Raw genomic sequence first — 27,916 nt, 5'->3', positions numbered from 1 at the left:
AGTACTCGCCATATTTGCCTGTCTTTTGCCATCTTCTCGATCTCCTTCAAGGTTTTCCCAAGGTCTTTCATCTCTGATTCTATCATTATGCGCCAGGTCTCTTTTGGCCTCCCTCTTGTTCGTCTACCATCAGGTGTCCATTTCAAAGCAATCTTGGTGATATCCTCATTTCCTTTCCTCAATACGTGGCCAATCCAACGCCATCTCTTCCTTTAAATATCTGTCTCAATACAACACTGATTGGTTTTGTGGTACAGGTCTTTGTTGGAAATAGTATTGGGCCAGAATATCTTGCAGATCTTCCTCAAGCAGGTGTTATGGAATGAGGAAAGCTTTTCATGTCTGATTGGATAATTCTCCAGCATTCTGCCCCATATAGAAGGACTGACTTCACATTATTGTGTATATTCTGATCTTTATTTTCAGACTGATTGACCTTCTCTTCCATATGGGCTGCAGTTGACAGAATGCATATTTGGCTCTACTTATTCTGGCTCTTATATCTTTTGCTGTTCCATTGGTGTTACTTAGCATGCTTCCAAGATATGTAAAGTCCCCAACCTCTTCTATGATGTTATGTCCCAAGTACACTGGTTGTATTGTGTTACTGCTGATGTTCATGAGCTTGGTCTTCTTCTCATTAATAGTCAGGCCTTTACTTTGTGCTGTTTCATTTAGTATGGTGGTTTTGTTCTGCAGGTTGTTTCTGTTGCTGGAAAGTAGACAGATATCATCTGTAAAATCTAAATCATCAAGAAAAGGATCATGGTCCATCTGATGCCTGTGATTTCATTACCCAATGTTGTTCTCACACACCAATCTATTGCTGTAATGATGGAACCATTCTGACTGTTGACCGTTATGTAATACACAGCATTCATAGTTGTTGTAGAAAGCTTGTATTAAGGTGATTATTTTAAAAGGTACATCATATGCCCTAAGGATGGCCCATAAGCAAAATCATTTAATACTGTCAAAGGCTCTACGAAAGTCAATGAAATTTAGGACTAGTTTGTTTTGCCACTCTATACTTTGCTCTTTTATATTTCTGATTGAAAAAAAATGGTCGATACATACCTGATCTAAACCCTGCCTGCTCTTTCCTCAGAATTTTATTTATAGCATCATCTATTCTGTTTAAAAGTACTCTCAGTAGTATCTTGCTTGGTACTGACAGCAAAGTTATACAACGCCAGTTTTTGCAGTCACTTTGGTCTCCTTTCTTGAGTAGTTTGAATTTAACATGTATAAGACCCTTTGCTCAATCATTTGGAATAGTGCCATGCCTCCAGATATGTCTAAACAGTTCATGAAACATGGTTGTGCTTGTTTCTATGTCTGCATTAAGCATTTCAGTTGTTATTGCATCTAAGCCAGGTGACTTCCCGTTATTGAGTCTAAGTATTGCCTTCCTGATCTCATCCCTTGATACTTCCCCAATATCGATGTCTAGTTCCATTCCAAACTGTTCTATAACTGGAACATCTGCCTGGTGTTCTGTATTCAATGTTTCTTTAAAGTGTTCAGTCCACCTCTCCAGTTGTTGACTTTCTGAGGCTAGTATTTTACCATCCTTGGACTTACATGGTACACTGGAGTTCGTGTGCTTACCACTTAGTTCTTTCGTGATTTTATAAGCAGTGCTAAATTCTCCTTAAGAAGCTGCTGTATCTGCTTCTTTAGCAAGTGTTTCTAGGTATATTGCCTTATCTGCTTTTGCTTTACATTTTACTTCTTTGTCTTTGACTGAATATTCTTTCCTTAGGGTAGTTTGGATTCGTTGTGCATTTGTAACTGGTAATCAATAATTGATAAAGACCTATAGTCTTTTGATTTCAGGTCCTTGTTAAAAAAAAGAAAATAAGTTCAAGGTCAAAGGTCAAGGTCTTAACCTAAATTTTGATTGTTTGTTATTTTCACTTCTTTTCAGAATTTTAGGTTGCGAGTAACACGTTAATTTATTTGAAAGGATACGCAGACATTTAGTGGGAGTTTTTGTTCCTGTTATTTCTAATATTAGTTGGATGGTAATATAAATCATGAACAATTATAAATAGTACATACCTATAGTCTTTTGATTTGATGTCCTTGTTTCATAACCTTGAAATAAGCGTCAAGGTCAAAGGTTGATTTGACGTTCGAGATTTTGACCTTTACTTTAATTTTTAATGTATGCACGATAAAGCTATGGGACTGTGTGCATTTAGTCCAGGACAGGACATTACTTTTTGTAAACCGGAAATAGCTATTTTGGGTACTTATTTAATTTCAAAGTGTATAGAACCATATAAACTGGAAATCAGTGTCAAGTAAACTATCAAATGATACCGTAAGTGACATTTTTCAAACCGGAAGTTACCAATCATCTCCCTTATTTCAAACAAAATGTACATCAAAACAATATATTTTTAAATTCAACATACAATAAGCTGTAATTTTCCGGTGGAAAGACCTTCAATTGTTCTCTGAACAATTGGTTTTTAATTTGTAGTTGTAATTCTAATCTTAATTTTCTATTCGTATGTAAAAGTAAAGATAACCAATCACCCAGTTTATTTGTATGATTTTGATTTGAAGCAAGGCATATGTGCACAAGAATTATTTTTTTGCAGAGTTTGGTTTGGAACAAAGGTTAACATAGTTAGTTAGTACAGTTAGTTTAACAATAACTAACACAATTCTATATTTATATTCGTGCAATTGTTATAAAATGCATCAAATAACATGATTACAACTCTAATTTCGATTTCTATCCATTTGTTTTAATTTACTTGTGACATCACTTTGTGTGGCGTTGATACATTCCTATGACAGAGACACATTTCGTAATTCTTCATATGCTGTTTTTGTTTACTGTCTTTTTTTTATTTTAGTAATTCGTTGTTATTCTGATTGCTCTATGTGTGCCGCATTGTTGTTTGATTTTTGTTGCACTTCAGTGTTTCTGTTTTCGTAGTATTCCCTCTTATAGGTGATAGGTTTCCCTCGGTTTGAGTTTGTAAACCGGAATTATTTTCTCTCAATCGATTCCTGCCTTATGAACAGCGGTATATACTACTGCTGCCAGTATTGATCCATAATTAACCTTAATTGAAAGATCGGCTTGATGTTTTCCTTGTGTTGAGATGTGCAGATTACGTGTAAACGAGAGGCGAAAGATACTAAAGGGACATTCAAGTCACAAATGAACCGAATTGGTGTTCTTATGCTGTACTGTTAAACTATTGTCAAGGTTAGGGGAGGATTGGGATCAAGCTAACATAATTTACCACGACACATTCGGTATGTATGTGCCTGTCCAAAAAATCAGCACCTATAATTCAGTGGTTATCGTTACACGTTTGTGTTTCGTTACTTTTTTTTGTACATACATAAGCCGTTAGTTTTTCGTTATCCTAGTTTTCAATTCTCCATTCGGGGAGTTTAATAGGTGATTATGCGGAACGGGCTTTGTTCATTGTTGAAGGCCGTTCGATATCATATACATGTAGCTATCAATATTGGTCATTTGGCACCTTGTGAAGGGGTGTCTAATTGGCATACATACCATATCTTCTATTTTTATAATGACAACGCTGTCTAATTTAACAAGACCCCTCTGAAAGGGCATACACTGTTTATACGCATATCGAAAGGAAATTATGATACAGGTCTTTTTTTATCAATATATATTTTCTATAATGACCTTATTATACTACTGCAACTGTTTTTCGTCGCAGCTCTTCTAAATATGCACACCAGATCCCTCAAGGTTTGTAGATTATTAGGACATGATATGTTGATGTGTTTATCGACTGGAAATATGTTTTAGGAGTAATGTCCCTTTTAAACTTTAAATCTAGGCCTAAATATGCAACTGAAACAATTTGTCGTCGCAACTGCTCTGCATCTGCACACCAGAATTTCACAAACTATGTAGATAAGTTGGACATGCTATGTCGATGTGCATTTCGATCTAAAACTATGTTCAATATTAGTTTTAAGGATTTATGCTACTTTGAAACTTATAATGTTGGTCAAAATATACTACTGCAATAATTTTTAATCGCAACTCCTCTGCACGCCATAATTTCATAAACATTGTAAATAATATGGTCATATATAGTGCATAGATGTGCAAATAGATAGAACAATTTGATTCCGTTTATTTCTTGAAGTTATGTCTTCATAAACATAGATTTATTCCTAAATATATTGCTGCTAAAGTTTGTCATCTGAACTCCTCTGATACCTCACACAAGTATTTCATAAAACTTTATTGACGATAGGGATATACTAATTAAATGTGCATATTCATAAGAAAATTGTAACGTTTGACATTTGTAGGAGTTTTTAATCTAAGGAATCTGATGACAATTTTATCAACGTTCCATTTCAAAATCTAATCATCTGAGTTATATTTTAAAAAAATGTAGACTTTTAATCTTTCACATGAATATATAAACAATTGAATAACATTATTTTCAATGTGGTTATTTCATGAACACGAAAATAGCTGCACTACGGTAGATTTTAAAAATCATGCATTATTTCATGGTGGGCCAAGTCATATAAATTGACATTTTTAAAATTAAATTTGTGCAGAGTAAAAACAAGTGATACCGGACACATATTAGGACCGGCCAAAGATCGAAATTTTGACCCATATCCTGAAAGAAGTCTAAAATCTGCAAATTGTGCAATTATGACGTTACTGTTGCACATGGTTATGTATATTGGAGCAAATAACAATGAACAGGTAAGTATTTAACAATAAAAAAGGATAAATAGGATAAGTTTTATAAGTTTCCATTTCACATTTACCTATTTTAAGATTTATTAAGACATATTACAAATAACCAGGATTACATTAACCTAAACATCTAACTTTGGGTTCATTAATGGCACTCCATAGATTTCCATACAGATATATTTCTCCACATCCAAAATTAACTACAAACTAAACGAAATAACTCTCAATTAGTCCTGAAGACAAATAAATGTGTGGGAGTGTCATATAAAAATACTAGTATAAGTTAATAAATTGAAAAACGACACTTTTGTTGACATCTCAGATAAAAAAGAAAGGAGAAAAGGTAGCTATACATGAATAAGATGTAACCCATTATTGATAAATACGGAAATGACATCAAGACAACATATTTATACTCTGTATTATTATAAATAAAACACATTGATACATGTACCTAGGAGGTGGTCAAACTTTGTCCTATTTTTATTGAAAGAAACCTTTTTTTGAAAATTAGTCACTGTTTTATATAATGTTGTTTATATATAAAAAAAATGTATGATAAATATTATTGTAGTCCCCAAACTAACAAAAATAATTCTTTTCAAAAGGCAATTTGCAGATGCATTAATGCAGATACAAGTGAAATTGATGTCTCTTCATATCTTCTGAGTCATATACAGGGTGATTTGAGGTCAATATCTACCGTTTTAGGGATAAGTGAAGAGAATGTACTGGTTCTGATACACTTTTTATTAGCAAAAATTATGAACAATCACACACAAGCTAGATCAGGTAATATTCTACATTAATATATTAATTACTTAGTAATAGACTTGCAAAAGGGATATAGAATCATTGTTGAAAGTTATAATTTTAAATATTTTATGTGTATCTAGGGATTCGTGCAATTTGACAATCCGCTTTTTATATTTTAAAGGATGTGTGATAATCAAAAAGTGTAACTTAACAATGATAATATGCATAACTTAAATTATATATACTACTAGAACACACCCGTGATATCGCGGGTCCGTGACTGAATTAAAGTATATAACTATGCGCAAGCCTTATTTTAGTATTAGTATTGTCATCTGATAAAGTCATGCCAATTATAAGATACACAGTTTTCTCTGCTTTCAAATCTTTCTGTTTGAACTCGTCGAACTGGAACTTATCAATTATTGGTAATATTAATTATTTGGAAAACAAAAGGTCCTGGAATGGAGTATTTTTTAATCAACAGCATTGTCCTATATTAGTTATAAATAAAGTTGAATTCTTTAATTCACTGTTTTACGTCATGTCCGCTAACAAATTGAAAACTGTACCTATACGCCTTATTTTTAGACCAGATTTTTAGTATTCGTATTGTTATCTTAGAAAGGTCTTACTGATTAAATGATTAAATTTAGTAGTGTCAACCCTGTGATTATGACCCGTGTATATAGCATATTAATCCTAAATACACCGTTTGTTGGTGCGCCTGTCAGATGCGGAACGTACAGATAAGGTAATAGGTAACAGGTGAATATACTATTGGTATCGGTATCGGACTCGACCCGGAACTTCTTAATTATTGGCAATATTAATTACGTGGAAAACAAAAGGGCCTTGAGTGGTGTAATTTTTAGTCTACACCTTTGTACTATATTAGTTATATATAAAGTTGAATTCTTTGATTCGTCGTTTTCACGTGATGACGGCTGACAAATTGGACCTCGTAATTTTAGTATTATAGATAAAAAAAAAAAGAAGATGTGGTATGATTGCCAATGAGAAAACTATCCACAAACGACCAAAATGACACAGACATTAACAACTATAGGTCACCGTACGGCCTTCAACAATGAGTCAACTATCATTTGCAATGTATGCACATATATGATAATCAAAATCAAAACCTGTCGGAAAGTAACTAAATTTCGTGTAAACGATCATGGGGTACACAATTTTTTTGCGGAAAGTTGGAAAAAAAACGACACACAATTTTCAAAGCACTAAATGATTTTTTCAAATTTGTATAAAAACATTCAATATGTTAATCAAGTTATGTTCATGTTCTAAACAATGGGTTGAAATATTTTTTTTTTAATTTCTTGAAAAAAAGTGTTTTTGAAATCTCAAAAAATACCAAAATAAAAATTGTTAACATCTTAAATCAATGCTTTAGATATGAAAAGAACACACTGTAAATTACATTAATTTGAATAGTTATCAAAGGTACCAGGATTATAATTTAGTACGCCAGACGCGCGTTTCGTCTACATAAGACTCATCAGTGACCCTCATATCAAAAAATTTATAAAGCCAAACAAGTACAAAGTTGAAGAGCATCGAGTATCCAAAATTCCAAAAAGTGGTGCCAAATACGGCTAAGGTAATCTATACCTGGGATAAGAAAATCATTAGTTTTTCGAAAATTTCAAAATTTTGTGAACAGGAAATTAAATAAAATGACCACATTATTAATATTCATGTCAACACCGAAGTGTTGACTACTGAGCTGGTGATACCCTCGGGACGAAACGTCCACCAGCAGTGGCATCGACCCAGTGGTGTAAATAGTTACCAAAGGTACCAGGATTAAAATTTAGTACGCCAGACGCTCGTTTCGTCTACATACGACTCATCAGTGACCCTCATATCAAAAAATTTATAAAGCCAAACAAGTACAAAGTTGAAGAGCATCGAGTATCCAAAATTCCAAAAAGTGGTGCCAAATACGGCTAAGGTAATCTATACCTGGGATAAGAAAATCATTAGTTTTTCGAAAATTTCAAAATTTTGTGAACAGGAAATTATATAAAATGACCACATTATTAATATTCATGTCAACACCGAAGTGTTGACTACTGAGCTGGTGATACCCTCGGGACGAAACGTCCACCAGCAGTGGCATCGACCCAGTGGTGTAAATAGTTACCAAAGGTACCAGGATTAAAATTTAGTACGCCAGACGCTCGTTTCGTCTACATACGACTCATCAGTGACCCTCATATCAAAAAATTTATAAAGCCAAACAAGTACAAAGTTGAAGAGCATCGAGTATCCAAAATTCCAAAAAGTGGTGCCAAATACGGCTAAGGTAATCTATACCTGGGATAAGAAAATCATTAGTTTTTCGAAAATTTCAAAATTTTGTAAACAGGAAATTTAATAAAATGACCACATTATTAATATTCATGTCAACACCGAAGTGTTGACTACTGGGCTGGTGATACCCTCGGGGACGAAACGTCCACCAGCAGTGGCATCAACCCAGTGGTGTAAATAGTTATCAAAGGTACCAGGATTAAAATTTAGTACGCCAGACGCGCGTTTCGTCTACATAAGACTCATCAGTGACCCTCATATCAAAATATTTATAAAGCCAAACAAGTACAACGTTGAAGAGCATCGAGTATCCAAAATTCCAAAAAGTGGTGCCAAATACGGCTGAGGGAATCTATACCTGGGATAAGAAAAACCTTAGTTTTTCGAAAACTTCAAAGATTTGTAAACAGGAAATTTAATAAAATGACCACATTATTACTATTCATGTCAACACCGAAGTGTTGACTACTGGGCTGGTGATACCCTCGGGGACGAAACGTCCACCAGCAGTGGCATCGACCCAGTGGTGTAAAAAGTTATCAAAGGTACCAGGATTATAATTTAGTACGCCAGACGCGCGTTTCGTCTACATAAGACTCATCAGTGACGCTCATATCAAAATATTTATAAAACCAAACAAGTACAAAGTTGAAGAGCATTGTAATCGTTTATTGAATTTCACTTTAAACATACTGTATATGGTAAATCACCTACTGATAATTATACATTTTAACGACTTCTTGTGGGGCCGAACTTTGCGTTAAAAATAAACGAAGAAACTGTATGATTTTTTAAAAAGAATTGATTTCAAACGTTGTCTTAACCTTTAAATAAGAAGTTGGCATCATTAGTCGGAACTTTTGTTCTTAAAATTGTCGTTTTATGTATATTTTGTCAAAAAACATAAATTTCGCCATATGACGTCATGAAAGGAAAAATCATATGTTTTGTAAACGGATTTATATTTCCGTGTTGATTAAGTATTACCACCTTCAATTTTGGTTGTATAAACGTAAAACTTCATCTTTAATTCGAAAGTCGTGTATCGTTTCTTTTGTTGACTAGTATATTTAGAATGTAGACAAAAAGTTACAGGAAAAAAAGTTAAGGATATTGAATATATTGCAGAAAACCTATAATAAAATGCAAAATTGGTCAATTGTGTTCCAAACGTTGTTTTTTTTCTCATCAGAGCTGTTAAATCAAGACCAAAAATAGTAATGCTTTTTTCTCAATTACAATAATTTCAAACACATTGATTGGTTGCTTTACGGCACAACAGTACACATCGCAGCAAGATTTAAAAGAAAACATTTTTTAACGCCGCCGCAGTTTCGCGTCTGCTCCAAGTCAGGAGCCTCTTGGCTTTGTTAGTCTTGAATGATTCTTTATTTTAGTTTCTTTTGTATATTTGGGAGTTTAGTATGACATCCATTATCACTGCACTAGTATATATTGTTTAAGATGAAGCACGCCTCCGGATGCGGGATTTTCTCGCTGTATTGAAGACCCACTAGTGGCCTTCGATATGTTTTCTGCTTTTTAATCTTTTTGACACATTTCTCATTTCAATTATCAATGTTATTGTTAATTTATGAAGTTGATACAATAACGTGTAGCTATAGCTGATACTTCATTTGATAACTGTTGGTAATCACACAATACAGAAGAGGACAAGTTACAAGACAGAAATTCACATCTTAGTTTTATGAAATGTCTTTTTTTTGATAAACCATTGACTATTTAAAAAAAAAATAATAATTTGTTTGCCCTATTTATGGTCATTATGCTTTTTATCTGTGCGTTCGTCAGTCTGTTCATTCGTTCGGCCGTCCGTCCGTTCGTCCGTTAGTCAGTCCCGCTTCAAGTTAAAGTTTTTGGTTTCGTCAATGTAGTTTCTGATGAAGTTAAAGTCCAATCAACTTGCGACTTAGTAAACATGTTCCTTATGTTATGATCTTTCTAATTTTTATGCCAAATTAGAGATTTTATCCATTTTTCAAGGTCAACTGAACATATCAAATGAAAGTGCGGATGGGGTATCTGTGTACTTTAGACAAATTCTTGATTTTTATCAATTTCAGTTTTTATTTGTATACATATTTGAGTGAAAAACACTAACGATCGATTTAAGAATGATAAGAAATCAAAATGTCCAGAAACAAGTGGTTTGCTTAATTAAAATATTATCATATTCGTTGAATAGCCTTTCAACGTTTTCAGAATGTGCGTAATATTGTTATAATTTAAAGATGTTATTTAAAGAACTTTTCTATCTTGGTCAAATGATAGTTCATTAATTAACATTTACTTTTTTGTCCTCTGACGTTTTGTATAATTTAATTACAGTCCTGTTATTTTCTGTCCATTAACATAATATGTTTATCTGCGTAAATAAAATCAGTTAGTATTTTATGAGATATTTTTTTAGGCAAATTATGTACGTATTAACTGATATATATGAGATTACAACATCAACATATCTTTTCATTGTGTTGATGCTAGGTTGATGCTAGGGATTGTGCATTTAAATTAGTATAGAATACTTTGAAAAAGATTTTTCAGATGAGAGAGCAGATGAGGACATTTGTTTATTGAAAGATAAAAAGTCAAGGGAAATCTGGGAAAACATCTTTGACAAAAGATACATTGCACCTATCCTTGAGGTAAGAATTTTTTTTTTTCAATTTCATCAACTTTCTTTACAAATGGTCATATGGAATAGAATTCTTTATGAAGTACACCAATAATTCATGCCCTCATTGCTTTCTTATTTAAATTCCTAAAACAGCACTTTTGTGTTTAGTTCTTATAATTTAATTTTGGATGTAACGCGTCTTCTGATTGGCTGACATTATTTTGTTATGAGCCCATAGACAGAATTTAGTCATGTGACCGTGACGTCATCAACTTTTTTTAATGGTTTTCTACGGTTTAAAATGGAATTTAGAATTAAATAATAAGAAAAGGTAAAATCACAAAAATACTGAACTGAAGTCCATAATCACATGGCAAAATCAAATAACAAAACGCATCAAAAACGAATGGACAAGAACTGTCCTATTCCTGACTTGGTACAGACATTTTCAAATGTAGAAAATGGTGGATTAAACCTGGTTTTATAGCGCTAAACCTCTTACTTGTACGACAGTCGCATCAAATTTAATAATATTGATAATGATGCGTGAACAAAACAATCAGACACAATCAAGTAGAGATTTCTAATAAAATTATATTTCTCGATATAAGCGACTTTTTAGAACGTATTTCTGGCTATTGCACCGAAGCATATTTTATAGCTGCTTGAATACATATATCCTGTTCAAAATGTGGTATTTGAAAATTAACTCAATTTGTTGTTTTAAATATATTTTGTTTTGAAATTCGGTATGATTCAATTGACAACCACCTTTTTAGGAAATTATTGATCACGTTACTGGTTATCAGTATTGCGTCATTTCACATGACACATATATTCATTTCCCAAAGGGTTCGTTCATTCTAAAATAAATTTTAAAAAAAAGAATAGTTTGAAAAAAAATTAATTATATAATCTGACGTGAGATGATATTCTCAGTTTTGTGATTTATATGTTATAAGGTTTAAGCAGGTGTTGAAACCACGCTTGAACATGTATATCAAAGGTGTTCTTCAATTCATTTTGTTACATATATATTTCCAGAAAAGTGAAGAAATATTGAAAGTTGTTAATAAAAAAATCGTCAACGATAAAAGACTAGGTAAAAACAGTAAAGAAGATGTGGTAAGAGTGAAAATTAGACAACTCATCATCCAAGTCACAATTAAAAAAAAACTATTTAAGGTCATAGCACGACCTTCAACAAGGAGTCTTGGTTAACACAAAACAACAAGCTGTTGAGATTGGTCTGTTTATTCCTGCAGATCATTTTGCAGACTGTTTATTGATACATTTAATAATTGTTGTCTAGTGTGTAATTTCTGTAGACGCACACACACAGAAATTAAAGTAGTGTCAAATGAACGAATATTGAAATTCGTATCATATAATACCAAAGTACAAGGTATGTGTTATAACCTTTGTACCTTTTGTCACCCCATATGTGAGATATTGCTGAATTTCTAAATCAATAGACCTAATCGCTATTCTAAATTATTTCACATTAATCATTTAACAATACTTGTTTTGCACTGAATCATCAAGAATTATATTATCATAATACAATTCAAAATCAATATTTTGTTTATTCAGAAATAATGAACAAATAGTGATATTAAAGCATGTTTAATGCACTTTACGGCAAACTCATTTAGTTTTAGAATAGTCTACAAATTTAATACATGAACGAATCCTGTATTATAGGATATGATCCTTTGCTGCAAATGATATACGAGACTGATAAACCTGTAAGAAACTTAGTAACTGACGATTTATCGGAAAATCCTCCCTTATGGCAGTTCAGAGATCGTATATCAGTTGACCATTTAAAGCAGACAATTACAAGTTCTCTACACAACTGTCCTGTCCTTCAGCAGTTTTTATTTGAGGCAAGTACTTCCTCCTCTCTGCTTTAATTTATGATAACCAACAAGTTTTTTGGTTTTTTTCGATTATGACTAATAAATATAAAAAAAAACTTTCATAAACAGAAACTCGAAAAATAAAAAAAAAACAGAAATAATTGACAAATTAGAGCTGTAATAAGGAGCCTGTAGTTTTTTTTACAATTGTGAGAAAATAATTCTTTATTTGAAAATGCCTGTACCAGAGAGAAATATGACAGTTTGTAAACCATTCGTTTGATATGTTTTATCATTTGATTTTACCATTTGATTTGGGACGTTCCGTTTTGAATTTCCCTCCGAGTTCATTATTTGAGTGAATTTACTTTTTCCTCACAATTGATGGTTCATTCTCTGTATTTCAAAGCATAACAAAGTAATTTTTATAAGTTGTGAGTCCAAGTATTATAAGGTTAAACGTCCATGTACATTGTATGTATTGTATATCAGATCAGTCTTGTTGGATACATACACATATCGGGCATCTACATTTTTCAGGATTTCTCATTTCTTTATGGTCTAAACAAAAAAGTTCTACATTGGAATCATTTTAAACAACTTTTTTTCTAATCAAGTGACGTAGTATATATTTATGAATTCACGATAACGATAAGTAATATCCTTTTCAGGCAAACTTTCTAAGAGCTTCAAGATTTGTACCTGGTATAATTAAACTACAGAAAATGTTAATAAAGAAATACAACAGGCGACTAGATAGAGTAGAGTCATTAGGTCTAACAATGGATAAAGTTCTGATGGAGTTTCATGGTAACTAATTAAAGTGGATTGTTTTTAAAATTTAGAAAAGAGATGACTGGAAAGGACCTAAGATTTAGTTATTTTAGATACAGATAAATTAAGATATCGCATATTAAGGAATATGATATAGGACAGTATATATATATATGATTTAGAATGCGGAAAAAATAGCAGCACTTGATTATGACAAGACCTAAGTTTGAGAATTTGTAGTAGATACAACATTCCTAGATACACTTAAAGAAAGATATCTGAAATATCTATTATAATTTGTGATAGTTACATTTAATGTAGTCGACCACTGGTTTGGTAGACAACGATCAAAAATATATTAGAAACCAATTGTACATTATAACAGAGAACTAACTGAAACTGTGGTCAAACATATTTATGTTGTTTATCTATGCTGACGGAACATCTTCGAGTTTTACTCAGCAAGCAATAAATTATGGAACACATTTTATGTTATTCAAAATATCATGACCTAAAATGATAGAAGATTGACATTCATAGATTAAATACCTTTGAAAAAATAAATTGGAGGTCAAAACACTTTAAACATTTTACACCATATAGTGTATGTAAACACTTAATCTGTAAGTTGGTTTCCGGTATAGTTTCGACCCGATAACAAAGTAATATTTCAAGGATAGGTTTTTGACAATAAATGCAATTTTCAAAAAAATGCATCATTCTACTCTGTCTTTTTATTATTTTAACAGTGTATGGTATTACTTTTCCGACAAACTATATCAAACTAAAGAAAGGTATAAAAGCTCTTGTTCAAAATATAGACTATATTATCTAAGGAGAGGTCTAGAATTCAGTTGAACTATTTCAAGCTGACTAATGTTTTACTTTAATCAACTGGACAACCTTACTACTACATGTAACCTAAAATGATTACGCAAACTTTTACTCACATGTAATTTAAACCCACTTACCCTTTTCCCTGTACTTTAGGCATAAAAAATTAGGGTTTAAATTTAAAAGTGTATACAAAAAAGCCAAGGCGCATACTTTGTACATGAGCGCAAGTAGAAAAAAACATGCATTTCTTGCATCGAGATGAGTCTACATACAACATTTATGTGCTTTTGTATATTATTTAGATACGAGATCATCTGAAATTATGTCTTGTTGGAATGATTTCAAAAAAGCTTGGGAGAATATCCAACAGTATATGGAAGGATATGGTATGTTAACTCATTGATATTAAAATACACATTTTGAACTCATTTATTACAAAAAAACGTATCGATAAGATAACAATCAACAACAAAAGCAGAAAAGATCAAATTGAGTTAAAAAATATGGACACAACATAAGTGCGTTACAGCAAAATTAGGCTTTTATATATCTTAACATGCCTGAAGAAAAGGCAAGTGGCTTGTTATTGAAGTAACCTACATGTGACCTACATGTATAGCAAACATAATGAATTTGGATCCAAATATGACTTTTTTTTCAAATGAACAACTAAAGATGTTTTCATAATCAACTTGAATATGCCGTATAAGGATATTGCCCTAAGGTATGTGTTTGGCAATTAGAAATAAAAGGTAAACATTGTGTGTTCCAACTATTTAACAGGATTTCTATGTTATTTTCTTTTTTATCTTCAGGATTCCCAGTAAATGGTAACTTTGTTTTTCTGTCTAAAGAGAACTGTCGCAAAAGAATTGATGAGAGTACATCAATAGCTTATGTTTTACCATCTAAAAGAGACACTGGACTGTGTTCGTATGCCTTGCTATTCTTTTTATTGGAGAAACAAAATTTATTCTTAGAGAAATACTGCCAACAGAGGACTACTAAGTACGATACATGAATATAAATTATTTACATCATTTATACAGATACGTTAGGCGATTCATGTGGCGGGCGGATGTTCGATTTTTAATTATGTTCATACATTAAACATTATTTAAGATTAAATGTATCAAAGCTCCTAGTAAAAAATTTCACATTAAATTTACAATGGTTTTTTTTATCGAGAAGATAAGTAATCAATGTAATGTAGATTGAATACAATAGTATTAAAAACAAATCCAATTTTCCTACTCACAATGACTGACAGAAAAACATTTTAAACACCATTCATGAAAACAAATTAATCATTTATGAAAATTATGTACTATAGAAGCACGTTTATACAAACTCGAACTAAAATATCAAACTTAAAATAATTTATTATTGAAAGTCATTTTATATTGTTTCAGATATGATAGTCTCCCTAAAGTCCAGGTAAAAGATTTATCAGCGGCAGACCTATAAATTATCATCCTGGCAGGGATTTACTTCCAATTATTTTAGCTAATTCTAACTACTCGCTTGAAGTTGTTCCGGACACTCAAATAAAATACAACTTTAAAAACATGGAGAGACAGATAATGAACAGATTTCTATTTACAAAATCCGTTATTCTGCTTAAGGAGGTATGTAGGGTTTATTATAGAGTCAGTGTGAGTTTTTTTCATCACTATACCTGCTAAAATTATATGGTTAAAACGTCTATAAATAGAAATATTGGTAATAATACATATTTTGGTTTGATACCTTAAAATCTACATTAGATATAGAAAATATAACAGTCACAAACTGTGTTTAATAAAGGAAGGTAAACGTTTTTTCAATGATTCAAAAGGCCCTTCTGCCGTTTGGTCGCTATAATAAAACACTTGTGGCCCCTTAGAAGCGATGAATTTCCAAAATTGTCAACCCTTAAAAGTTGTTTTACTTCGGGCTGTGCCTTCAGTTAAATAACCATCTCGTGTTGACAATTTTTTTATATTAACGTTTCCTACGGGCCATAATTGTATATTATCAAACTGAGGAAGGGTTAATCCTCGAGGACTCAATTTTGCATACCTGTTTTATTTTAATACCGATCAAAAAACTGAAAGTAAAATATTGTAATAGATTGTCAAAATTCTTACATGTGCGTTAGAAAACTATTGTGCTTCTTTAAGCATTTCTCGTATGTACAAAAACGGTAGACTTTTGCTGTAAAATAAAGATGTCCCGGAAAAAAAGTGGTTACAAGAGATTTGGTAGGTTCTAGATGCATTTCGTCACGTGATGGGATTCTAACCTGGACGCTGCCATATTTGTTTTTATTTATCTGACGTTGAGTGACTGCATTCTTTAAGGGAGTTGTTATCATTTATACAACAAGAGTTATTCACCAGGGAATAATAGGGTTGTTCGATGGAGGCTTCAATCTGTTGGGTTATTCAGCGGGGAATACTAGGGTCATTCGATAGAGGCTTCGATTTGTTGGGGTAATTAATACTTCATGTAAGTTTTTGGAAAAAAAACATAGTTACTAAACTATTATTCCCTATATAGTTCATATTTTATACAGATTGAGACAGTTATGTACAGATTTGAAACCAATGCAGCAGTCTTTCTAAAACTCAGAGACAGATTTAAACAAGTAAGACTCAGAGATTTAGACTGGCTTGAAAAAAATGAATAAAAGAGACAATTCACTCGAATTATTTTAGTGTATTTTTATTGACGGAAAAGCTTGACATAGTGTTATTTTCATTCTTCGTAAATATTAGATGTCTGTTTCTATTTTTACAAATATCTTATATTTTTAGTTACCATTGCTCATTTAACTTTTGAGTCTACATGCTCAGTGCATAGAAGATAGATTAATTATATGATATTTTTTGCCAAATTTAATTTTTCAACAAAAAAAGTGCATATTGATTTATCTGTAAGTTGAGAAATTTTCTCGCATGGTTATATTTAGCCATCTATTTAAAGTCTTTGCTCTTAGTAAACGCTGTATTGCCTGTTTAATGTTGATTATTAAGTAATGTACATGTATATAGAATGCACTATTCTATTTAAAAGGGCATGGATGGTAAGAACATTCAAACATCAATAACTTTTGATTTGAAAAATTTATAGATTGTAAGTACATGTATCAAAAGCAGTATGTCTATGTAAACAATAACATGTTTGGGTATTTAATGTATTTTTAAAGGAAAGAATCAGTGTCCAAGTACTAAGACAAATTCAGACTGACCTAGATCAGAAGACTTTCTCAGAGTTGTGTGATAGTATTGACAAATTAGACATAGCTATAAATTTCCTGAAATCAGATTTTTCTGACTCAGAGAGTCTATTGAGTGACTCTTTGGTCAACATATTGAATGATGATGATAACTTGGTCAGTCAGAAGGTAACATATACAAAGTTCATGTATGCCTATGTTAGATAACTTTTCTATAACATTACAATACATTATATCTATATAATAACTCACATCAAAGTAGAGAGGGTGTTTTGCTTTTGCCCTGTCCATTTGTCACGACGTGTTAAACGTAGTTCATCAATAATAAAATATGTTATAACCGTGCTGAAAACCGTTCTTCGATCGCTGATGATTTACTGTTGCATGCTGTGACTTGAATGGAAAGTTGTCTCATTGGAACTCATACTACAGTTTTTTATATTTAATTACTTGTTAAAAAATAAAACTACAAGGTACAAGGTAAATTCAAATAACAGAAAAGTTCAGAAAAAAATTGACAAATCGAGAGTTATCGAAAAGAGGAAAGAGTGAAAAAAAGAACTGTCATGTTCCTGACTTGGTTCAGACTTTTTCATGCAGCAAATGTTTGTTACACATGTTACATAAGATTGTAACCTCCCTCTTACATGACAGTTGTTAATAGTTCTAACTGTGGTAAACTGTATTAACATATTATAAGAAGTGTCCCTTTTGATTTTGAAGTTCGTTTGTCTAAGGTTAAGGTTAAAGGTACTAATCACGGATCGTGTAGGCACGATTACTGTCCAAAGTCACAAACGAAATAAGACATATATTAAGTAAACAGAAAACAAATACTCATATGCCAAGAGATTACCTGTACTATAAGCTGGTCCCTCATTTTGTAAAGAGGACGCACTTGTTCAGTAAAGGGTTTGTCCTATGTGTTGTGTTTTGCATTGACTGCTTAGTGATATATATCGACAACCGAGGAAAAATCAAAACGGATATACCCTAGTCAAATGTTTGTATAAGGTTTGTAGTTTAAATGTTTTAATATATAATCTTTTCAGGACCAGTATACATGACAAACGACACGATTTGAATTTTCAAATTATCAATTTCTTCTATCTAAGTAGCACTAACTTCACCTGCATATGGGATAATTTTTAACAATTTATTCGGTATTCAAGAGCTTGCAGCTGCTACTCAGACTTTGCAAAATGTCGCATAAAGTTGAATAATATTAATAACGATATTATGGATAAACATTTCAAAATAGGAATACACACATCGTTATTAATATTATTCAACTTTATGCGACTTTTATACAAGTGAGAGGTTAAGATAGCTATTAAACCGGGTTTAAAAAGTAAAATCACAAAAATACTGAACTTAGAGGAAGATCAATTGGGAAAGTCCATAATCACATGGCAAAATCAAATAACAAAACGCATCAAAAACGAATGGACAAAAACTGTCATATTCCTGACTTGGTACAGGCATTTTCAAATGTAGAAAATGGTGGATTAAACCTGGTTCTATAGCGCTAACCCTCTCACTTTAATGACAGTCTCATCAATTTCCGATATTTTTACATTGATGCGTTAAATAAACAGACACAATAAATATAATAGTCAAAATATGGGTACATCAGTCATCATCGTTTAACAATTTTAAAAGGAACAATTTAACAGAACACCAAAACATCTACTATCTACGAACACATTTATTGATTTGAGTGTCTGACTCCACATAAATTTGTCGTTCAATGTACGTACAAACAATTTTAAAATTTTTCATGGGAATGATAGCATACAGGGTTAAAAAATAAAAAGTATGTAAGAATAAATTTAAGAAATAAACCGAGATTTAAACTAGTCCAAAAGTTATATATAGAATTTATAAGAATCCAAAAATAGTTAATTCCACTACGCATTAATTCAGCATTATCTACATACGAAAATGTCTGTGTTAAGTCAGAAATGTGAAAGTTGTAATAGCTTAAATGTTATCCATTCGTTTGATGTTTCTCAATCACTGTTTTGGACATTTGTTTGGGGCCTTTCTGTTTAAATTTTCCTCGGAAGTCGGTATTTTTGTGATTATATTTTTTACTTATATCATATGTATCCTATTCCAGATCTTTCAATGTAAATATATGCAATGTTTGTGGATGACATTGACACTTGAGAGAACTAAACGTCGACAAAAGAATAACATGGTTTGTATCTATATTTACAGCATCGATTCATCCATTCATACAACTCAGTGTTTCCATCAGATTGGTATTAAAAATTGTAATGGTTACAAAGGAGCAATCACAGTTGTGCAAAAAAAAAAAGATATAACAGTTTAAGATATGAAATCAACGTGTATGTAAGAGGAAATCTTAAATATTTATATAAATTATTGAATTTATTATTCAGGAAATAGAATTTGAAAAATCTTTTTCTGTGGAATCATTTTGGGACGGAAACTATCTCTGAAACGTGGCATTTAGAATACTTTGCACAGTTATGTTAGAAGCAATTCATGTTGAAGAAAACCTAGTTATTGTAGTTTAGAGTTAAAACCTTCCGAAGTCAGTAGATGATTTGAAATAAAAAAAAAAGTATTTAAGTTTAGTCGGATAAAACATGTTTCATTTATCGTATTATTCTAAAAGGTTTTTTGTTTAGCTGTTAAAAATTACATATGTAGCAATATAAGACAATGCATATGGAGATAAATCAGATAGTAAAAATGTTTATTTATACATTTGAAAGTTATAGTAGTCCATCAAGTAATGATAGGGATCTGGTTTAGTTAGTAGCCAACACATTGAAATACTGTTTCAATAAAAAAAAATTGCAAATGGTTTATACTAATGCAATATTGAAATGAGACTTCAAATGATGATAAAATGTATACCACGGAAAAACTTAATTATGTTATTCATTTCTCTCCATTATAGGAGTCATTTTGTTGTATTTCGTCGGCTTTTACTCAAAAACTGTCTGGAGAACAACTTACAGCTTTAAAAATAAACTTGAACAACTTTAAAATAGAACAGCTAGATTATTTGTCAAAGACAATATTTGAATGCCTTATGTTGACTATAGATATGCCGCAGAAAAACGAGGAGTATGTGGACATGTCAAAGGTCGGGTATGTATGCATTAATAAAATTAGTATCCAGGAATAAAGGGACAGCGGTTACATTTCTATGTTTGAAGGTAATGTGTATGAATAAAAAGAAACAATTTAATAATTACAACGCAGAGGTCAAACATATCTTGTACGTAAGCTGTAAATTGCCTGAGTGTAGAAAAAAGTAAAATCACAAAAATACTGAATCCCTAATCATGGCAAAATCAAACGACAAAACACATCAAAAACGAATGCAGTAAATACAGCCGAAGTGATGAAGAGACTATATTATCAGGTTATGAGGATCTTTTTTTTTAAATGTTGAGAGCAGCACAAATGTTAACACTCTAACGAAAGTGGTAAACTGGGATATTTCTGTCAAAAGTATTCGCAGGAACTACATATTTGAGCATTCTGTAAATCAGTATCAAGTACAGTGTAAGCATGGAAAGATGGTTTACGTTTTCACATTCATTGATTAATAACTTCCCTTTTAATAAATTATGAGTGGGATTCAGGTGTTTGCAGTTGACAGTTTTCTTGTTCCTTTAAAAAAAATCTTTTAATATCAGCTGGTTAATGGAACTATTGAATTTAATCAGGAATCAATTGTGTCCCTCTTCTTGCCGACCCATTTGTTTGTTACAACGAGGTTGACTTCATAAGAAACTTCTAACGAAGAAAGATAAGAAGTTAGCAATATCCTTTAATTTTAAGTTCCGCTAAAAGATGATGTTCTCTCACTGAAAAATTATAAATTTGGTGCCTAGGTGACTATATTGAACGAATCTATCCAATCGAACTAGAAATAAAGGATACTACAGATACAGTTAAGTCTGCCTCATATCTTGACTTACATCTAGAAAATGACACTAAAAGAGTATCGAAAGATACCAGAGGGACAGTCAAACAATAAGTGTTGTTTGAAAACAAAAGTTTACGACAAAAGAGATGATTTCAGCTTCCCAATTATCAACTTTCCATTTCTATGTAGCAATATTCCAACAGCACCGACATACGGAGTATATATCTCCTAAATGATATGATATTTCCGGGCTTGTATTTCCTATCGTAATGTCCTTGATAGAGGGTTGCTGCTCACAAGGAAGCTATTTAACCAAGAGTTCCAAATAATGAAGTTGAAATCATCCATTTGTAAATTTTTACGGACGCCATCACGAGTAGGTTGACCGTTATGGAATAACCCGTTTCATAGATGATATCGGATATGTTCCTTATGTCGTAACTACAATCCCCTTCTCTTTTCACGAATGTGACCTACCGCATTTGACGGTTTACCGGATTTTTAATAACATACGCAACACGACAGATGCCACATGTTGAACAGCATCTGCTTACCCTTCCGGGGCACCTACAGATCATCCCAAATTTTTGGTGTGGTTTGTGATGCTAAGTCTTAAGTTTCTATGTTGTGTCTTGTGAACTTTTGTTTGTCTTGTTTGTCTTTTTCTTGTTTGGCCATGGCGTTGTCAGTTTGTTTTTGATCTGTGAGTTTAACTTTCGCATTGGTATCTTTCGCCCATCCTTTGTATTCATTGATCATGAGGTAGTGACACCTGTTTCATAATTAATGATAAGATTAAACACATTATTTCATATAACATATCATTGCATTGATGTTGCTTTTTTATATAAAAAAAGGTCATAAGAAAATGTTTTTTTTTATAAACTCTAGAAAATCATTTTCTTGCAAGTACATAATTAAAATTCATTTATAGGTCAAGTTGATTCTTTAGGAAGCAAACTTCAAGGTATTTTTTGTTTAGGTAAAAAAATAGAGAAAGAAGATGTGATATGATTGCCAATGAGACAACTTTTTTCAATAGACTAAATAACACAGAAATGAACAACTCTTTGCCAGCACACGGCCTTCAAGATCACATCCAACACCACATGAACAGGAATGAATAGCCTCGCCATGATAAATGCAAAACAATTCAAACAATAAAACCAACGGCAAAATGTATGTACATTATAAAGAACGAAAAAACAAACATGTTAAACAACAACCACTGAATTACAGGTTATGTTTCTGTTGCTTTTTTTCAGATTGAAAGACGCAATTGAATCTTATTTGTATGATCCCCCATATGAACATGAAGCTCCGACTCCGGATTGGCTTCAAATATTTGTTAATGATTTACCTAAGGACGGAGATTCTCGTCTGATTTGCTGTCATGTGGTGGAAACATGGGTCACAATTCATAAAACATTAGCTAACAAAAGGGATCAGATGTTATAGATAATATATAAACATGTTAAATGCATTTATAAGTTTTACCGTCACGTGTTTGTTACTGTATCATGTGTATATTGTCTCTTTTTAAAGTTGAAGTTAACAAAAAATATTGTGAGTGTGTATATTTAGCATGACAGATTTGACATTTCCATGAGAACTAAATATATATAGGTTATTGTTTGCAATATGAGTGAGACTATGTAGTTATTGGGTCTTAAATTTCTTAAAATGGCATGTCCAAACTAGGACTATGGCATTATTAACACATATATTGTTTCTTGGTATGTTGCCGTTTTTTTTTTGTAGCAGTTCAGTGTTTCTGGTGTTCCATTGTTTTGTTCTTTTGTTTCCCTCGGATTCGGTGTGTGATCCCGATCTGTTTTCCCATTAACGATATATGACTATTGCTGTATACAAATGTATTTCTGCTGCCTTCATTTTAGACAAATTGTGAGATTTTGTATTATAAATAACATACATTGATAGTGAACTAGAATTGTTTCACCCTAAAGTAAATGACCGTTAATAAGTGATTTTGTAAAATATGAACCATCAATGAAAATGTAACTTAGGGCTGGTTTGTTTCTTTAGGTAAATTTCTATTGATTGTAATATTGTGTTTAACTATGTGTTTGCTTAGGGCGAAAATTAAAAGCTGACCAGAAAATTTAGTAATAACCTACACAACATTTCCTATAAGGTTCACAGTTATAGATAGATAGATAGATAGTTTATTCTCATAAAACCATACAAGTACAATTACAGGTAACTGTAGTTTCATGTTTGATATAAACACTTTTGCTAACATTTTGTAATTGGTTTTTTAAAGTATTTATGATATATGCTATATATTTTCCAAGAATATCAATTGTATTTGCTTATTTAACAAATATGAAATAAGTATATGTCTTGTTAATCAAATAGTTTGAAAAGTACGGAAGATGGAAAGACTTTTCATCTTCATGTGTTGGGAAAAACAGGCATCATCAGAAAATTGTTCATACTAGATATTCAATAAGAGAATAATTTAAAAGAAACACTATCATATTAGCTTGTCAGATGATCTCTTTTGTATCTAAATTGATAAAAGCTACTGTTTTAATTAATCAAAATTTCATTGTGGTTCCTTGTACATCTTGCAAATGTGTGTTAGTGGGGTTATTTGTGGTTCTTTTTTTTTTTGTCTTTTTGGTAAATGGTATATAAATATATATTGTATATGGTTTCTGATTGGGTTTTTAGTAGTCAGGTATTTTTTCTATAGGTGGCTCTGTCATGAAACTCATTTTTATATTTATATATTTTTGTTCTGAAAGGTTAACTTATTATCAAAGGTACTTAATTATAATTTAATACGCCAAACGCGTGTTTCGTATTAATAAGACTCATCAGAGACGCTTATTTAAAAATAGTTATAAAGCCAAACAAGCACAAAGTTGAATAGCATTAAGGACCCACAATAGTTTTTTTTTTTTTTAGTAGTTAGATTTTTTTTATCGGTGGCTCTGTCATGAAGGCGCGTTTTTGGCGTATTGAATTTTAAACCTGATGCTTTTTGTTATCTATTAATCATGTTTTTCTTTGTCTTATATGTTCTCCTATTTATTTGTATTGTAGTCCTGTTATATTATGTTGTCATTTCAATGTTATATTTAACTTTGCCATTAAAGTGCGAGGTTTGGCATGCCACAAAACCAGGTCCAACCCACCACTTTTATTCCCCTTTAAAAGTGTCCTGTACCAAGTCAGGAAGATGGCCATTGTTATATTATTGTTCGTTTCTGTGTGTGTTGCATTTTAACGTTGAGTCATTTGTGTTTTCTCTTATTTTTGAGATATTGAGATCAGACGTGGCACGGTACTTGTCTATCCCTAATTCATGTATTTGGTTTTCATGTTATATTTGTTATTCTCGTGGTGTTTTGTCTGATGCTTGGTCCGTTTCTGTGTGTGTTACGTTTCGGTGTTATGTCGTTGTTCTCCTCTTATATTTAATGCGTTTCCCTCGGTTTTAGTTTGTTACCCCGATTTTGTTTTTTGTCCCTGGATTTATGAGTTTTGAACAGCGGTATACTAATGTTGACTTTATTTATGAACCTCATTTTTATATTGATATACTTTTGTTCTGAAAGGTTAATTAATTATCAAAGGTACCCTTATTATGTTAGCCAAAAAATATCAAGTTTTGACACCAAAACTTTAATGCGAACTCGTGTGCATATGAATAGTATAATTGATGACTATTGTAGTATCATAGACATTAGAACAAGCACACAGAAAAATTCCATTTGATAAATGATTGCAGGAAAGTTAGAGAAAGACCATGTATACGTTACGATTATTTTATTTTTAACTAATATTTAAGAAAATATAGGTGGTATGAATTATTGAAAATATGGACTTGAATCATGCCAAGAAAAACATACCATTTTCCTAACTGAATACAAGCCCGTCATTTACATACAACGGTTTATTGAACTTTTTTTCTAATTAATTTTTATCATATCTTTTCCTCCAATTATAAAAAAAAGATCTTTTGTGGTTTTTTTGGGGCTAATTCTTAATTGTAAAATCTCTTTTTTCACTTACATGTAAATTTCAAGGAAAATGATAATAATTTATTTTAATCTATATTTATTTTGTGTTTATTTATTTTATTTTTGTTATTGTTTCGTATAATTGAAACTTTTGCACTTGCTGCATATTAAGAAAAGATAATTTTGAGGTTTTTTCCGGTTTTAAGTTAAATATTCTTGAAAAAGATATCCAGTATGATAAATGTTTACAATAAAACTTGTTTTTAACGGTTTAAATTAAAAAAAATCAATGTTAACGAACATGGAATAATGTGGACATTAAATTTTTTAAAACACTTTTACTTCACCTTTTAGCTTGTAATTTCTCCTATTTAACGTTCGGTTTGATGTTCTATCATCTTGAACGTATTCAATCGTAATGAAAAAACGATTTCAACTTTCCAATTGACAGAATTTTCGAACTTTCCATTTTTAAGTAGCATTATTCCAGCAGCACCTGCATACGGGGTATATATCTCCCAATTGATACGATATTCCCGTGCTTTCATTTCCTATCATAATTATTTTCTTGATAGAGGGTTGCTGCTGACAAGGAAGCTATTAAACCAAGAGTTATAAATGTTGAAGTTGAAATCATCCCTTCGTAAATTTTACGGACGCCATCATGAGTTGGTTGACCGTTATGGAACAACCGTTTCACAAATGATATCGGATAACTACAATCCCCTTCCCTTTTATGAATGTGAACTACCGAATTAGACTATTTAACGGATTTGTTATCACATAAGCAACACGACGGGTGCCACATGTGGAGCAGGATCTGCTTACCCTTCCGGAGCACCTGAGATCACCCCTAGTTTTTTGTGGGGTTCGTGATGCTTAATCTTTAGTTTTCTATGTTGTGTCTTCTGTACTATTGCTTGTCTGTTTGTCTGTTTGTCTTTTTTCATTTTTAGCCATGGCGTTGTCAGTTTATTTTCGATTTATGAGTTTGACTGTCCCTTTGGTATCGTTCGTCCCTCTTTTAAGATGGTTCATTGTTCAATCTAATCAAATACTTGTATGACTCCCGTCACAACAATTTAATTGTCCAACTAAAATCAGTATATTAGTTAAAATAATTACTTATCTTTCATTACAAACCAAGAGAAACATAACACATTTTGTTTATAACATGAATTTATTATTAACCTGGCTAAACATATTTTCCCCCTAAATATGAATTAAAACACTTGTGTTCATAGAAATAATAAATTCTTAGGTTTATAATATCTATATAGTGAAATATATCTTAAGAATAAAATCTGTATATTAAAAACATTTAACCGGGTTATAATTAGGGGGACAATACAAAACATTCATTTTTTGTTAAAAGTACAGATATTCATACAGTTGAAGTATCTTGAATGACAAAAATTTTCTATAAATAACAAAAGAAGTTACAAGAATAAATAATACATCATTCTTGTACCTATGTAGTTACAACAGGTAGATTAACTTTTCATTCCCCACCTAGTGGCATTATTTTTCTATGTGTGCACTCGTACATCTGTCCATCCCTTTGTCTATCTGTTCCGCTTCAGGTTAAAGTTTTAAGTCAAGGTAGTTTTGAATGTAAGTGAAGTCCAATCAACTTGGAACTTAGTACACGTGTTCCTTATGATATGATTTGTCTACTTTTAATGCGTAGTTAGAGTTTTGATCCAATGAACATGGCAATTAGTTATGCGAGTGGGGGTATCCGTGTACAATTTACACATTATTGTTGGGAAAAAAAGTTGTGCTGTTACTAAAATCAAACATTTGTAGATGTAGCTATGAATACTAATAGAAACATTTAAATATACAGTTAAATTGTTTCAACTATTGACGTTGATAAGTCATTAAAGTTAATTCTATAGTGTTTAACAGATCGATCGATTTAAATTTATTTCTTTTGTTATTGATTTGAATCGATACAAAATAATTAGATTTGGTTGAGAAGTGTTTTTGAAGAGCAATAACCATTACCCTTCTAACACATTTGAAATGATAAAGGAAAATTATCCGGTTCAATGTTTCCTTTATCATTAAAAAAAAAAAAAAAACATTTTTTAAAAGTATCTACCAAATAAAATGAAATGCCTTATTCCATATAAATAATTTAAATAACTGCGAGTGCAAGATTACATAACTGAGAAATAATAGATAAAAATGTCCAACATTGTGGTGCAACAGTCAACATGTAATATTTTTTTTTAAATGCAATTTTGTCAATATCATACAACCAGAACAATAATTAAATATTTGTAGATACTTGGTTTCAAAATTTTGTCTATCACGTAACCCTTTTGGAGATAAAAAATAAAATTTGAATACAGAAATCTACCTCTTAAAATGCTTTTATTGCTTAATCTTTTTAAAACAAGAACAATATGTTAGTTTACAAAATTACATTTCACTTTAAACTCAGCTGCTCTCTTCATCCATATTTCTCTGTTTGTAATAACGTAATTCATTTTTTTGTGAAATCGCGTTGTACTAAGCTTTTTCACTTTCAAAAAATATAACAGTATTCAGTGCCATAAATATAGATGACAATACTGTAAAATGATACACTATGTAATTCTAAATACTACTCAAAATCATTGAAATCAGACTTCCCTTCAGCATGATCAATACACAATATATATATTTACCCACTTATCGTCACCCCCTTCCAATATCCCCTTCTTTTAGATTTTGTCCATTTCCTTTAAATTTGGTTTATTTATTGTTAAGATGTCTTAATTTACTAGATTATAAAGTTCTAATATAGACCATTGAGATATGTTGATTTAAATAATATTAAACAATTAATTTAACTTGCATGT

General features: G+C 31.5%; 2 protein-coding genes and 1 long non-coding RNA gene across 3 annotated transcripts; 2 read left to right on the top strand and 1 right to left on the bottom strand.

Annotated features, from left to right (window-relative positions):
- Nucleotides 1-390: 390 nt before the first annotated feature.
- LOC139493007 (uncharacterized) lies at nucleotides 391-774 on the bottom strand. Its single transcript, XM_071281150.1, has one exon. It carries the CDS (start codon nucleotides 772-774, stop codon nucleotides 391-393), a length of 384 nt encoding a protein of 127 aa, XP_071137251.1.
- Nucleotides 775-5,341: 4,567 nt separating this feature from the next.
- On the top strand, nucleotides 5,342-10,490 carry LOC139491920 (uncharacterized). Its single transcript, XR_011656669.1, has 2 exons — nucleotides 5,342-5,524; nucleotides 10,391-10,490. It is a non-coding gene; the product is annotated as an uncharacterized lncRNA (long non-coding RNA).
- Nucleotides 10,491-14,237: 3,747 nt separating this feature from the next.
- LOC139491918 (E3 ubiquitin-protein ligase RNF213-like) lies at nucleotides 14,238-22,592 on the top strand. The gene is made up of 8 exons (XM_071279848.1): nucleotides 14,238-14,322; nucleotides 14,752-14,944; nucleotides 15,349-15,564; nucleotides 16,494-16,565; nucleotides 17,127-17,324; nucleotides 19,279-19,359; nucleotides 20,092-20,285; nucleotides 22,338-22,592. Exons 3-8 carry the CDS (start codon nucleotides 15,505-15,507, stop codon nucleotides 22,528-22,530), a joined length of 798 nt encoding a protein of 265 aa, XP_071135949.1. The 5' UTR covers nucleotides 14,238-14,322; nucleotides 14,752-14,944; nucleotides 15,349-15,504; the 3' UTR covers nucleotides 22,531-22,592.
- Nucleotides 22,593-27,916: the final 5,324 nt, after the last annotated feature.

Source organism: Mytilus edulis, chromosome 10 (assembly GCF_963676685.1).
Source record: "Mytilus edulis chromosome 10, xbMytEdul2.2, whole genome shotgun sequence".
NCBI lineage: Eukaryota > Metazoa > Mollusca > Bivalvia > Mytilida > Mytilidae > Mytilus > Mytilus edulis.
Note: the sequence above shows the minus strand (reverse complement) of the source record. Positions and strands in the feature narration are given on the sequence as shown.

Bases quoted from the DNA above. Each gene is read 5' to 3' on its own strand.
- LOC139491918 (XM_071279848.1), top strand. From the start codon at position 15,505: ATGGAGAGACAGATAATGAACAGATTTCTATTTACAAAATCCGTTATT. The intron at 16,566-17,126 runs GTAAGACTCAGA...GTATTTTTAAAG, and splicing joins TCAGAGACAGATTTAAACAA to GAAAGAATCAGTGTCCAAGT. The intron at 19,360-20,091 runs GTTTGTATCTAT...TCTCCATTATAG, and splicing joins GTCGACAAAAGAATAACATG to GAGTCATTTTGTTGTATTTC.
- LOC139493007 (XM_071281150.1), bottom strand. From the start codon at position 774: ATGGACCATGATCCTTTTCTTGATGATTTAGATTTTACAGATGATATC.